This window comes from Aphelocoma coerulescens, chromosome 2, assembly GCF_041296385.1.
Source record: "Aphelocoma coerulescens isolate FSJ_1873_10779 chromosome 2, UR_Acoe_1.0, whole genome shotgun sequence".
NCBI classification, from domain to species: domain Eukaryota; kingdom Metazoa; phylum Chordata; class Aves; order Passeriformes; family Corvidae; genus Aphelocoma; species Aphelocoma coerulescens.
The window spans coordinates 21,697,439-21,712,061 of NC_091015.1; the positions used below are offsets into that span (position 1 = coordinate 21,697,439).

General features: G+C 40.1%; 1 protein-coding gene across 1 annotated transcript; it reads right to left on the reverse strand.

Annotated features, from left to right (window-relative positions):
• Nucleotides 1-131: 131 nt before the first annotated feature.
• OLAH (oleoyl-ACP hydrolase) lies at nt 132-14,522 on the reverse strand. The gene is made up of 8 exons (XM_069006751.1): nt 14,385-14,522; nt 13,564-13,612; nt 6,056-6,187; nt 4,284-4,422; nt 3,601-3,700; nt 1,491-1,666; nt 516-601; nt 132-276 (listed from the first exon to the last, which is right to left on the reverse strand). Exons 2-8 carry the CDS (start codon nt 13,598-13,600, stop codon nt 143-145), a joined length of 804 nt encoding a protein of 267 aa, XP_068862852.1. The 5' UTR covers nt 13,601-13,612; nt 14,385-14,522; the 3' UTR covers nt 132-142.
• Between the last annotated feature and the right edge of the window lie 101 nt (nt 14,523-14,623).

Here is a 14,623-nt window from a genome sequence, read left to right on the forward strand (position 1 = left end):
ATCAGGAAAACTCCCCATTTTAAAGGATTACAGAGGAGGAACAGAACAACTTCTAGGCATAACTGTAAGCAATGTTCAGAAAGAATGACTTACTACAAATTGCACTGGACTAACATTCTGCTATTAAAATTGAGGGAAATACTCATAGACCAGCATTTTCTATGCATCTTGTTATGTGTTTCATCAAGAATGTTTCATTAGACGGTTCCAGAAGATAAAAGTGACCTCCAGGAAGCTCATAAAAGGAAGTATCTCCGCTCGTTAGTTCTTTCCAAGCTAAAAAAGATATTTAAAGTGCCAGAGAAATGTCAACTATTGGGATCATTTTGTAGAACTATTTCAATTACTTAATAATTATTTTAAATTCCATATCAACTTTTTGGTTCATACATTGAGGCTGCTCTGTTGATTTGTTTCCTTTAAGAAGGAGACAGATTCTAGAAAACTTTAATTAACAGATGCAATACAACAAGAAAGTGTGTAAGTATAAGAGTAAAACCATTGAAACAAAGTACCTTGTACATCATATACTTCATCATCAGACCCATTAAAGCAGGTAATATCACAAGAGAAGGGGATATCCATTTCTGCCTTCTCAAATCTGTGAACATAAAAAATAGTCATAAAACATTCCATAAGATACCTGTATTTGGAATTTGCTTTCACATAAAAAATAGGTTTTTTGTTCTCCTCCAACTTTCAGGAGTCAGATTATGCAGGACATCAGGAGAAGAAAATACTGCATCTTGAAGTTTCTTAGGTCCTTACCCTACTAAAATTAGCTCTAAAATTGTAAAGAAAAATGACCCAATAGTTAGGGGAAAAAAAGAGCTTCAATAAAACTTCTCACCTACAATAAATAATTGTTACCAACATATACAAGTTTTCTAATGTTTCAGCATCTTTCAGTGTCAGGTTCCTAAGACCAAAATGGGCGCAACATCCAAGAGTGTCCTTGTTTTTGCCAAGGTGAGAAGCCTTAACCACTCAGCTACATGAGCTGTCATGTAACATCCAGTGGGGACAGCAGTTAGGACAGAGGAAGCCGGTTGCTGTCTGGGTGCCCAGAACACTGGAATTCTTTTCTTCTGGTTAGGCTAGAGGACCTTGGATCAGGAGACTGAATGCAGTGTTCCTGAAGCACAATCAGCTGAGATTGTTAACCTCAGAAAACAATAAAAGACCCAAGAATACTCCCTTTTAGTAACTGCTGACTTTGGATCCTCAGTAGAACCATAATTCTACCATGTCAATACTGCAGTAACAGTTGTGGTTGTTGCAGTATGCAGTGTTTCTTCTAGGGCTTAAATAGCAGAAAACAAATAGAAAAGCACACAAAGGATAAAAACTATGTTTACTATTTCTTATTCTTTTCATAACAAAAAATCAGCACAAATTACTAAGAAAGAAAAAAGAAAATCTGACATGATCAGACAGAAGTAAAAATGTAAAATACAAATATGAAAGTAATACAAAGTTGTAAAACTTACAAAAATGTCTGAAGAACTCTAAAGTCTTCTCTGAAAGTAAGCACCATTTGTTTCAGAATGCCTTCATAATGCTGAAGCTCAGAAGGAATTCCTCCTAGAACCTGTAGCCGTGCAATAACTTCTTCATCTTTTGTATCAGATATGGGTAAGCTTTTCAGGGCACGGAATCTTTCAGACTGTCAGTACCAAACAAAACAGATCAGGTGTTGCATATAATATACTTTAAATAATCTTTCCATTAAAATGATTTTGGTAAAAAGTACAATAATTTTTCATCTCCAAAATACGATGGCTGATTAGCTCAACAGTCACAGAGAACACTTCATGGAAAGGGTTAGTAAACTGTGTTTACTGAAATCAAAAATTATGAGTGAGCCAAGTACTCTCTTCTTCTGAAACTTCCACAGACAAATAACTGTTAGTATTATTTTGTTCAAGTTTGACTCTTACTATTGAAATGCAACTAGTAAAATAATCTAAGAAAGAAAAACCTGGCTAATGTAGGACTGAAGAGACCAACTGACTATGGAAATTTGCAGCAATTGCTTCCATGAATCACTGGTTCATACTCAGGACTGCTAAGAAGCCTTAGCTTCAGCAGAAATTGAAGAACAGAAATACCAAATACTGACTGAGAACAGGACTGGAAAAATGCCACTTCACTGCTGTTTATCTGAGAAAGACTAGCAGAACTAGAAGAACCTCAGAAGAAACTGATTAAAAATCCTACAAAGAATGAGGAGAAAGAAAAAGATTGAACAAATGTATTGAGGGCTGATCCAGCAGGTTTATGAAAGACTAGGTCAAGACAGTTATTTCACACGTTACAGAGTAAGGAAGACCACTTATTATTTTGGTTGCATTACTTTTGAGTTTTAAACCAAAGGCCATATGTTGGGGTTTTAAGAGTTCTAGGTTGGTTTTTTTTCTGTTAAAGGAATTTTCCCCATACTGTTACTAAGACAACAAATCGCTGGGGTACTTAAGGAAGACAAAAGAGCTACCCACGGAGGGTGGGGTGGGCCTGGCTGTTCCTTTGTTTCACCTGGGTGTGGGGTCAGTTCAATCTCAGCGTTCGGAGAGAAGCTGCAGAGAGAGGAGCTGCTGGTTCTTTTTTCGGCCGTTTTTCTTTCTGCTGGAAACAACGCCGGGATCCCAAAGCCGCTTTCCCTGCCCTGCTGGAGGCTGGGCTGTGGCCGCCCTGCCCCGCTGCTGCTTCGAGCCTTCGCTGCGTTGTAGCCGTGCTCACCCTGCCTGCCCGACCTCCGGGGGGTTCCCCTTTTGGATACATCTCGTCTGCTACCCGGGATTTGTTCTCGTCCCTGCCGTTCCAGCCTGCTGTTCCAGCCTGCTGTTCCTGAGGGTTCGGCCAGACACCGGGATCGGCTGCCCAGCGGTTTGTGAAGCCTTTGTCCCATCCCTTCCCAGGACCCCAGGGCGCCATTGCCGCGTGCTCCCCGAGCTCGCTCCGGAGCGCCCCCTGCAGCCGCGGGGGAACCATCGCACCTGCCCTGCTCACCGGGAGCCGCCAGCGCCCCTGCCGGCTGCGAGCGGAACTGCACCCGAGGGGAAAGGGCCCGGCAGCCGAGAAGGCCGGGACTGGGTTTGTGATTGTTCGCTGTTACTGCCAGAGTTATTGCTGCTTGTTTGCCTTGTTATATATATAATAGTAAAGAACTGTTATTCCTATTTCCCACATCTTTGCCTAAAAGCCCCTTGATTTCAAAATTATAATAACTCGGAGGGAAAGGGGTTACATCTGCCATTCCAAGGGGGGCTCCTGCCTTCCTTAGCAGACACCTGTCTTTCAAACCAAGACACCATAGTAAATAACGCAATATTCAAAAAAGTTTAGTTTAAGGATTAGTTAGTTTAAGCATTAATTAATTCAAGCATTAGTTTAAGGAGGTTGTTCTCCCAAGGCTAAAGTTAGCAGCAGTGAATATTATGTATTCTGCATCTATCCCAGAACACTTTTCTCTCATAGATTCTGAAGAAATGTTTATTTTGTATTAAAACTAATCTGCATACCATACTTTAAAATATTATTTTTACCCTTGATAGCTAATTTACAGTTCTGTTTCATAATTTTAAAGATTATGTAACTTACGTGTGGGGCATGTCCCCCTGACATGAAAAGATGGACTGGCTCCAGTCCGTACTTTTCTTTCAAATGAAGTGCAACTGCAAAACTCATGTAAGATCCAAAACTGCAGCAAAAAGATAAATTAAAGCAAAGTATGCAAAAAAATACATGAAAACTGGAAAATAAAAAAGTAATTTAAATTTCAGTGCTAATTGTCTATCTTGAACAGTTGCTGAAACCATGTAAGATATGCAGATTACAATGATATTAGTTAATTGACATGAAGTATATTCCTACACAGTCTTATTTTGTACATAAGACCTTTTCTTAGTCTCTCTTTCTTTTAATTGTCTCCTTAATTTTCAGTAAGAACAGTTATTTTGAATACTTGAGACTAAGCAATCTTCAAAATCTGTGTTTCATGAATGGTTCACCCCCTGCATTCATACAGATCAAGCACTGACACAAATATTAACAATAAATGCAATTATAATTGATTGGAAACACATGTTCAGATGTTGTACCTGAAAGTATAAGTAAATAAATAACTGGAGTCTTTGAGAGCAACTGCATGTTTTAGGATGGCTTGACAGAAGATCCTTGCAGAAGCATATTTTCCTAAAGTTTTTGCAAATAAAAACAAGCTCTCTAGAGCTCAGAAATAGAAGCTCCTTCACTAGGGTATCTAAAAATGTATATATTTTTACCTGTGACCAAAAAATGCAAATGGTTTTTCTTTCAATTCTTTTAACAAAACATTTGTAACTTCATTAACTATGCTTGTCATGTCTTTTGCAAAAGGCTCCTTAAGACGAGTTTCTCTTCCAGGAAGCCTTATACAGAACACTGCAGAAGAGGTGGAGGAAGGGAAGGAAAATAATTATAGTTATTTCAAATGGATACAGTAACATAACTTTAATTAAGTTTTAAAATTATTCTGCAGAATTTATATATTATTTGAATTTAATCCTTCTTACAGTTGATATTGTGCACTTGCTTGCTATTGCTACTACTGTGATTTAATCCTGTAAGAGATTAGATTTCCATCCCTTCCTTTAGTCACAAATGTTGCCTCTCCAGCTGATTTGATTGATAAATGCCTTGGGTCAGAATGCACAAGATCCTGATTTCAGCTGAGGTTTGAAAGCAACTTTATTGTTACAAGTTTTAATAACAATCAAAAATTCATCAATTTCAATAATAGTAAGTTTGAGGGTTGTGTAAAGTACATCCTTTCAAGGGCAGCATTAGTAAGTGACCCTGTATTAGAATTGTACAATCCCTGTTTTCTTCTTTGTCAGCTCTTCAGCACCACTCATTGGCAAATGTGGAATTATAGTGCAAATTGGTCGACATTTGTATTTATATTTATAGTTATAGTTATTTATATTTATATAGAAGGAAATTTTACATGTTTTTACTATTTTCCCTTCAAAATTGAGGATTTTCCTCTAACTGTTTAGTGAAAGTAAGGAATGAATAGATAAGAAAAAAATGTTGATTTTCTCAAATCTCCTTGACATCATGCATACTGCCAGTTACACAGAAGTAACGGGTCAGACACAAAAGTATTTTAGAAAAGACAGAATAAACCACAGCCTAATACCATAGATAGCAGTACAGAAAAGTTTGCATCTTCTATACTTTCTGCAGAAACCATCTCTGAAAGAGCATGCTGTGCCCTGATTTTATTCATCTGTGTGCAGTTGGTCCTAGGCCATTTCCTTAGTAACTTTCTTGTAAATAGCTCCAGTGGACAAAAACTTTTTTATTTCTTCTTTTTTTGGTTTTTTTTCCTAATTTCAAGAAAAACTCAATGTGCAAGTGCTTACCTGAAATTATGCATGCATTTAGAGGACCAGTAAAACTGCAATGGCAATGCTCATGAATATGAAATTATTTTTTTCTTTGTGGAAGGTCTGGAAAATGGCCTTGGTTCCTCTTCAAATAGGTCGAGCAATGGATCTTTTTAGTGCTGATATATCTTGTGAACAATAAGAATTACTTCATAGTGTACCTGAATGTCATTTCAGTGTTATAAAATTCATAGATTAAATTTCAGTTTTGATACAAGAAGTGCAAACACTGGCTAACATGCTCTGTGCAGCCTCACAACATTAGAAAAGTTCTCCTCTTTACTGTTAACCTTGCTGAAGACTGGCTTATCCACAATATGCAGTGTACTGTTTCTGAATCATACCAATAGTTTCTGAAACAAACATACAATACTCTTGTGAAATGTAGCTCTGAGCATATAATTTTTTCACCTAATCAAATATAATTTGATTCAAGGTGGTACAGAAAATGTAGCCTCATGGAAATGCTAACTCCTAATGAATGCTAGTTCCTTCCTTTCTGGAGAAGACCCACTGGATAAAGATTGTGGTGCTCTCAAGATTATTATATTCCATTTTAAAAATGTGGCTACCATGTCTTTTAGAATTGCTTAACTTCTACTCTAACTACAAAAATGACTAACCTTCAATTGAGTCGCTGAAGAGTTTGCCCCACTGAGCAAGTTGCAAAGTTCCACCTCCAGCCCATGGAAAGCAAATCAGTCTAAAGAGAGCATCTGGCCTTTTGTGTAGACAAGCAATCAGCTTTTCCATTTCTGGAAAAAAACCAAAAAAACCAAGAAAACAACACATCATTCTAGAACAAGACTCTTCAGATATAGGAAAATTAGAGTGAATTAAGACTAAATTGAAACAATAGGGTGCAATATTTTCTGTCATCAGAACTGCTTGTGCTACAATAGCTATCTGTTAGACATGAGGTGATCTTCCTACAACACTGTAAACCATTTATATATTGTATATCATTTATAAATGATGGTAGAATAGTATTGGGCAATACCCTTAGCTAATATTTGCTCAGTCACTGACCGCAACAAACATTACAAGCAGCAAAATAAATTGATAAGGGATTTCTTCCATCTGAAGACATAGAAAATATAAGGACCACCTAGTTCAATGTTCTCTCTACCACAGTGGTAAAATAGATGTCTAGGGAACAGCAGGATGTAGTTTCTTTATATATATAAAATGTCTATGAATTACTCTTTCACATATTTTTCCAGTCTCCCCTTGAACAGTTGGCATCCACGACGTCCTATTGCAATGAGTCGCACAGCTCCACTATCTGATGCATGAAGAATGATGCCCTTGTTTTTCATCTCACTCATACAAATTCATTTGATGTACACAGGGCAGTGCAGTAAAGAGAGTGAATAGTGCACCTCTCAGGGTTTGCCACTGAGCATTTCTGAGCTCTGCTGTCATATTGTCTCAGCCCTCAAACATTTCTTTTTCCTGAATGAAAAGGCCTGGCTGTGTTAGATATCCTTCAAATCCATCATCACTACCTACCTCTGGACTTCTAGTTTTGTTATATTCTGTTGAGATGGTGGAGTAACCAGAGCCACATTCAACTTTATCACAACAGCTTTAGTAGTTTTGCTTAGTGACTGATAGAAGTTAACAGCTGAAGCAAGATTTATAACTACTTCTTCCTTCTTGCTGAGAAGAAACAATAGCATTGAAGATGCCAAGTGCATTGTCTCTAGCATCAGATACTGCTTTTACTATCTGAAGAAAAAAGCAATTCTCAATCATTTTTATTCTTCTTTCCCAATTTTCTTGTCCTTTATTCTGGCTGATTAAATTTGTGGATGTAAGTACTGAAGTGACAAAGCAGTACTGATAGCCTATCAGTCTGTGTTCAGTCAAAAGAACCTGGGAACCATGTGCTTGGTGAAGATATATTAATTAGAAATACATGATAGAGAATTTTTATAAAATGTTTTCTGCGCCCATTAGAATAAACTCTCATGTTCTTGTTAAAAAGATTGAAAAAAAATACTGATTAGGGGATAGCAAGCAGCAAAATTCCATTTCCAAAATGCTGCATATCATTAAGGGTATTATTTCTTGCCTTGAATATGGCTCAGTATATGCAAGGGCTGATTCACCATAAAATACACCTGTATGCCTACATGCAATCTTTTTCACCTGCACGAAAAGTTTGAGAAATGCAACCAGATCAGGATAGGCAGCAATTCGGATCTATTTCAAAACTACACAAACAAGACAAAAGAAAACTGAACCAAATATTGCTGTGATGGTTGCTTGATTTTCATGTGTGTTTGAACTGGACAGTTTGTGAATATTTGTTACGAATCACTTCAAAGACACATTAAGAAGAGCAAGACACACAAAAAAACCCCCAAAAAACCCAACCCAATAAAAAACCAGAAAACAAGCAAAAAAAAAGGTCTCAAAAATCACTGGGTATGTGAGCCTAAAGCAGCTGAAGAATACTGACATTGGTGCTACAGCAGACGTAACTCCTCTGGTGGATTTTTAGCTTCAGTACAATTAGTTCTATTTACACAGTCACTTCTTCCAGAAAAATACACAAAAAGCTCAAACATTTCTGAAGCCAATGTTTTAACTTGGCAGTCAAATAGCAAAAGAAAAATCTCTTCTCAAACTATTCCAGAGGTGACACAGAAATCTCAAGCATGATAAAAGTATATTTAATCAAAGTCTTTAAATTATTTAAAGATACATTAATGGTTATTGAAATCTTTCCCACTTTAAACACTTTTAAATACTGGTTTATTCCGTCGCCATCCAGCTTACTTTAGGTACAAATACCTGAACAGTCAGAAAGACCACTAGTGCCAGGCAATGACAACCCGAGGGTGGCTCCACTTTTCAGTGTTGCACATCAAGAAGCTGCAGACACCTGCTTTGAAGTCTTTTCTAGGCTTAAGGGGAGGAGCCCCACCACAAAAACAAACAAACAAAAAAGGCACAAACTGAGGCATGCAGCATCCCAAAAGGGAGACAGAAGCATCATGTGTTAGAGGTGACACACGGCATTTGGCAGAAGTATAAGAAAGGCACACTGCACTAATCACAGTGAATGAAACAGCACAGGCTAGCATGCCCATGACAGTACAGAAGTTGTAGCAGCTTTCATACACAGAGACATACAACCTCGCTGACAAAAAAGCTGCATAAATAGAAAAGCCAGCCTTTTGTAAGAACTATGTCCAGAAGTACAGCACTCACACCTAGGCTGGAGAGTTTTACAGGGGTCTGAAAATGCTGCTGTAGAAGACCATCACCTGATTTGATTAAACCACTGCATTCGGTTAGTAGAGCAGTTGTCATTTCTGCGAACTGAAAGACATAGCAGTGTATGAACTACACACTGTGGTTACATATGATAATTTCATGTTAGATATCCTCTATGCTCCTGGCAATCAAATGAACTATCAGTAACCTAAAAACACCAGTATATTTTACAACTGCATTTGCAATACTAGGAAGACTGACTTTTTTCCCCCCTTTGACCTTACTTTGTTTTATGCCAAAACCAGCTCTCAGGAGAAGATGGATTATCTTTTATCACAAAAAATTCCCTTGCTGTGTTCCCCCATATGATGATGTCATCGATGTACTGCAGATGTTCTGGAGCCCCACCCTTTTCCAGTGCAGTGTGGAAACACACCATGGGAGTACCTTGGAAATCTTCTTTTCAGGGCTTAGGATTTCACAAGTACTGGTCAATCTTTAAGAACCACTTTTTGGAAGCACAGGAACAGGCAATTCCTCTTTTTTCCTCATTTTTTACAAGACAGGAGAGCAGTTGAAAGAATTGGATTATATTATTTCCAAAATTATCTTTATATTTTCCTCTGCTTTCACCTACTGGCCTTATACCTGAGATCTAACTTAGACCTATTATAACAAAGAGAGGATACATAAGAATTCTTCTGCATAATCAAGATTTTCCTGGATTGTAAACTTTTCAAGTGAAACATGCTTTTATTTTACTCCCTATAAATTTTAAGTTAGATGTGTGATCTGATGAATTAATGGCAGAAAAATCTACTTTAGAGTGTTCACAGTTAAAAGGAATGTTTCTTTCTTAAACTATTGGCAAAAAAATGGCTCAGTGAGTGAAAAAACAACCCCACTGAATTTTAAGAAAATATTTCCTGGCTTTTGGCTCTTCACATTTAGAATAAGCTGAAAATAAAATTCTAGTTTGATAAAGAGCTGTATAAAAGATTAAAAGAGCCATCATTTAAATCACAGAAGAACTTAGGTTCAAGGGGACTTCTAGAGACCATATAGTCCAAATCTTCTCTCATTAGGTGTTGAGTATCTCCAAGGATGGCAACCCTACAACCTCCCTTGGTAACCATGTTCCAGTGTTCAATCATGACTCACAGTGAGGACATTTTTCTTTCTGTCTATATCCTTGTTGTCCCTTGTATCCACAAGTCTTTTGTCTTTTTGCACAGTACATTGAAGAAGAGTCTGGCTCTGCCCATCCTCTGCACATCTGTAGAGGGATTCCTTGCAGAACAGGGGCATATGATACCCCAGGAAAGATTGGACAACCCAGGGTTGCTGAGGAAAAACCCCTGAACAGGCCCCTGGCTTCAGGCAGCCCTGAGAGTCCTTGGCAAGTTATACACTGGTCGGCTCCCCCGTGGATTAGAGGCTGTCTAGAGGGACTGGGCGTGAATCTTTGCAAAAGTAGATATAAGCTTGCAGAGTTGAACAATAAACGGAGAACGATGCTCAAATCATATCGGTGTATGTGTCATGACTCTGGCAGCTCTCCAGCACTCGAACCTCCCAAAACATATCCTTCTATTAGGTAGGTGAAGACATCTTCATTTGGCACTCCCCTCTTAAGACAAAACCAATTATCTCAGACTCTCCTTGTACACAACCCACTCCAGTCACAATCACAGGGAACGCTGCCAGCCTGACTTCAGTATTGCAACATCCTTCTAATACAGCAGAATTAAAAATGGTCATAGAAGTAGTATACCAAAGAAATTTTGGATTATTTTTCAAACATGTTTCTGAAACAGGCTTTCAGGGCATGAAGAACTTTCTACATTAGCTTTATTCATTGTCATGGCATCACCTTATAGTAGGTGGACAAGTATAATTGAAAATACTAGTGACAACAAAACTGCTTTTGCACTGACCAGCTGCTAGGACAAATGGACCAACAGCCCCACCGTACAGGGAACAGAAAGCCAAAGGTAAAGAAACACCTAGTGCTTGCAGCACAGGGCTGCAAGATATTTCCCCAAGGAAAATATATTCTATAGCACACAGTCTAGAAATCCATGGAATGAGTCTGTCAATTGTAAGAGTGTGGTATTTGCCAGTAGGGCAGTCCAGGACCAAAGAGACCTCTCAGGTATCCAGGCACTTGCAAATCCTACATAGTAGACCCGTCTCATTTGTGCATATGTGACTTAACCCCTTGTCTGCAGATACTGGAAGCCAGGGAAAAAGCAACCCTATCCCCAGATGGCAAGTAGATCCATGTCTACTTACAAAATTTAGATTTAAGGTAGTCCATTCACCTCCCACCAATAAGCACAGAAGTGGAATAGCAAGCCTGGGAGTCAAATGATCTACTTCATGGTAGATACAGAGTCTGTTATCAAAGCTGCTGGATTGCTTATGGCAATAGGCACGCATCTGAGACACCTGGCTGGGAACATAGGAACTTTAACAAGGCAGGGCATTGACAATTTGGTGTCTGCAATCCTATAATAACAGAGCTGTCTGGCTGTAGGACAGACAGTCAATGTAATCCTCTACTGACTTCATCTTCACAAGAGAAACACAGTTTGTCTAACTGACAGACACCAACATGTCTCAGTGTCTTAAAACATTGTGATACAGTTGAAATTCTTTATTTCTGCATCTTACACATTCCTGTATCACACACGTTTGGTTACATTCAGTAGTCAAATCATCCTTTAAAAACGTTTAAAAATATGTTTTCTAGGGTAGGCACTTAGGCTTTCTGGAAAATTACAGGTTTACGAAAAGAGGTGTCCAGTTAGAGAGAAAATACATCTGCTACATGCACTAAAATATTTAGTACAGTTTTTTGAGGATAATGGATTTATATCCCTGAAAGTTTTCATACTCAGCAAAAAGCAGTGGTGTCATCTTCCATTTAAGAGACAGCAAAATACATAAACCACAGGAAAAAAACCATGGGAAGCTATATCTCAGTAGCTCCCGAGTTCAGGAAAACACTGGTCCTTTGCTTCTTGAAAAATAAATACTAAGGCAATCCTTCATCATTATACCTAGACCCTAGAAAATATTGGAAAAAAGTATGGAGCATACTCATCTTATTAGTCATATTTTTCCCAGTAACATATCTCTCATGGCTACAGTTTCAGCAGACTATATTTGAAATAGGTTAATGTCATTGCTAATATCTAAAAGCTGCTGATGAAAAAAAATTTATATGTCATTACTAACTGAAATCCTGTCCTCCAGAAAGCTGTTTACCCATTCCTTTACTTAGTCTTGAAAAAAAATCTACGACATTGTAACAGAGAAACTTATTTGTGGAACACTTGCATCTGATAAGCTCAAAGCGTCCCTAATGCAAAATAATTGAAAAAAATATTAAAGTCACACAACATGCATTCCCAACATGGACTTTTACTACTTTGACCTGCCAGAGTGTTGAAGCTGCCAAATATACAGACCATGTGTGTGCTTCAAAAGAAAACACAACAAGGAGCAGTATAATCTCCCCTCCTTTCCTACTGTTTCTGCTGCCAGCCTAGTTCTGCTTTGGTACAGCCACATAACCTTTGCTCAGATTTTTGAGGAAATCATTCAATTGAGAGAAAGAGCTCTAAAGAAGTCCATAGAGTTGAGTTGTGAAAGGGAAGAGGGATAAAACTACAGATAAAGGCTGCAGAGATGGTACCAGGCAAGTAGCTCAACAATTACAAGGAAAGACATCAACATGAAAAGATAATTAACATCTCAAGGGAAAAAATTAGTTGGAAGATTTCAACCCCCTGTTTATTGATTATCTGGATGAAGGGATTGAGTGAACCCTCTGTAAATTCACAGACAACACCAAGTTGGGTGGGAGTATTGATCTGCTGGAGGTCAGGAAGGCTCTGCAGAGGGATCTGGACAGGCTGGATCGATGGTCCAAGGCCAGTGGTATGAGATTCAACAAGACCAAGTGCTGAGTCTTGCCCTTGGGTCAAAACAACCCCATGCAGCCCTATAAGCTTCAGGAAGAACTCCGTACATAAAGTGGAGGGAAGAAGGAAGAATGGGGGAACGTTTTGAGTGATGGTGTTTGTCTTGCCAAGTAACTGTTACATGTGACAGAGCTCTACTTTCCTGGGGATGGCTGAACACCTGCCCATAGGAAACAGCCAATGAATTCCTTGTTTTGATTTGCTTTAATGTGTGCCTTTTGCTTTCCCTACCCACAATAAACTTTTACTCATCTGATCCTCTCCCTGATCCCACTGGTGAGGGAGTGAGCGAGCAGCTGCATGGGGCTTGGTTGCTGGCTGGAGTTAAACCATGACAGTAGGTAATGGGAAGCCATTTTGGCAGCAAAGGCAGGTAGTAACAAAGAAGCAAACAGAAGGTGCCACTGCTGCAGACACAAAGAGGAAAGAAGTCATGGAACATGGTGACATTTTGTTCTCAGTATGGCAGATTATGTCACAGATTTTTTTTTTTAATGACTCTGGGCTGAGCCATAGCTCTTCAACACACACCACCCAGGTACTCATGCAGGTGTCAGAGACCCCTTCAGTGTGCCAAATAGCAGTATTGGCAGGAGTCTCTGGAAGTAGAGACCTCGTTAACCATGGCAAGTAGGGCCTCACATGTCCTTCCCAGTACAAGTGGTGCTTCACCATGTAGTGAAATGTTTGCTCCAGCATGTGAAGACTGCTCCAAATCCCACCCAATTACTCTGGTTACTGCTTACTCCCACTCCTGTGGAGCGGCAAGTCACACTCCACAAGCATCTCTCCCACACACCATTTTAACAGGTGGCACAGAAACCCAGCAGTCTAGCTCAGACCTGCGCCACAGAAATGCCCTTGCAGATTCCTTAGCTATTGCCCACTCACAAAGCAGTTGGGCCACTTACCCTGGGTGGAGTCCCCCCGGCCAGCCATCGCTTGCATGTAGTCTCAGTCCTGCAAAGTGGAGGAGTTAAGAGCACAGCCTACAAGGGACAGCAGCTGTGAAGAAGAGCCCCTGCCTCCAGTGCAGCCCCAGCTGCGCTTTCTCCCCATGTCACAGATCCTGAGTTCTAAGGATCAGTTTAGTCCAACTCCTGACTCTGTGCAGGACATCCCAAAAATCACAACATGTGCCTGAGAGCATCTTCCAAAGGCTTCTTCAACTCTGCCAGGCTTGGTGCTGTGACCAATTTGCTGCGGAGCCTGTTCCAGTGCCCAACCTCTGGGAGAACCTTTTCCTAATACCCAACCTAAACCTCTCCTGAGCCTCAGGCCATTCTATTGTTTCCTGTCACTGTGCGCCACAGAGAAATATCAGTGTCTGCCCCTCTTCTTCCCCTCACAAGGAAGTTATAGACTGCAATGTCTCCCCTCAGGCTGAAGCGATCCAGTGACCTCAACCGCTCCTAATGTGGCTTCCCCTCTAGGTCCTTCACTATTTTCATAGCTCTCCTTTGGAAGCTCTCTAATAGCTTAAAGTCTTTTTTATATTGTGGCACCCAAAACTGCCCCCAGCACTCGAGGTGAGGCTGCCCCAGTGCAGAGCAGAACGGGACAATCCCCTCCCTTGCCCGGCTGGTGATGCCGTGCCTGATGCCAGGACACGCTTGGCCCTCCTGGCTGCCAGGGCACTGCTGATTCACATTCAAATTTCCATCGACCAGGAACTCCAGGTCGATCGATGGAAATGAGGTCTCCAGCCTCTCATTCCCCAGTCTGTACGTACGTCCAGGGTTGCGCTCTCCCAGGCGCAGAATCCGGCACTTGCCCTTATTAAATTTCACACAGTTGGTGACTGCCCAGCCCTCCGATTTGTCCAGGTCGCTCTGCAGGGCCCGTCTGCCTTCAAGGGAGTCAACACCTCCTCCCCATTTCAAACTGTCCTTTTATTGACACCCCGCCGCACGCCTCCAGAGCGCAGGGGATGGCGAGGCCGCTCCCCTCCCACCTCCCCGGCCGCCCCGC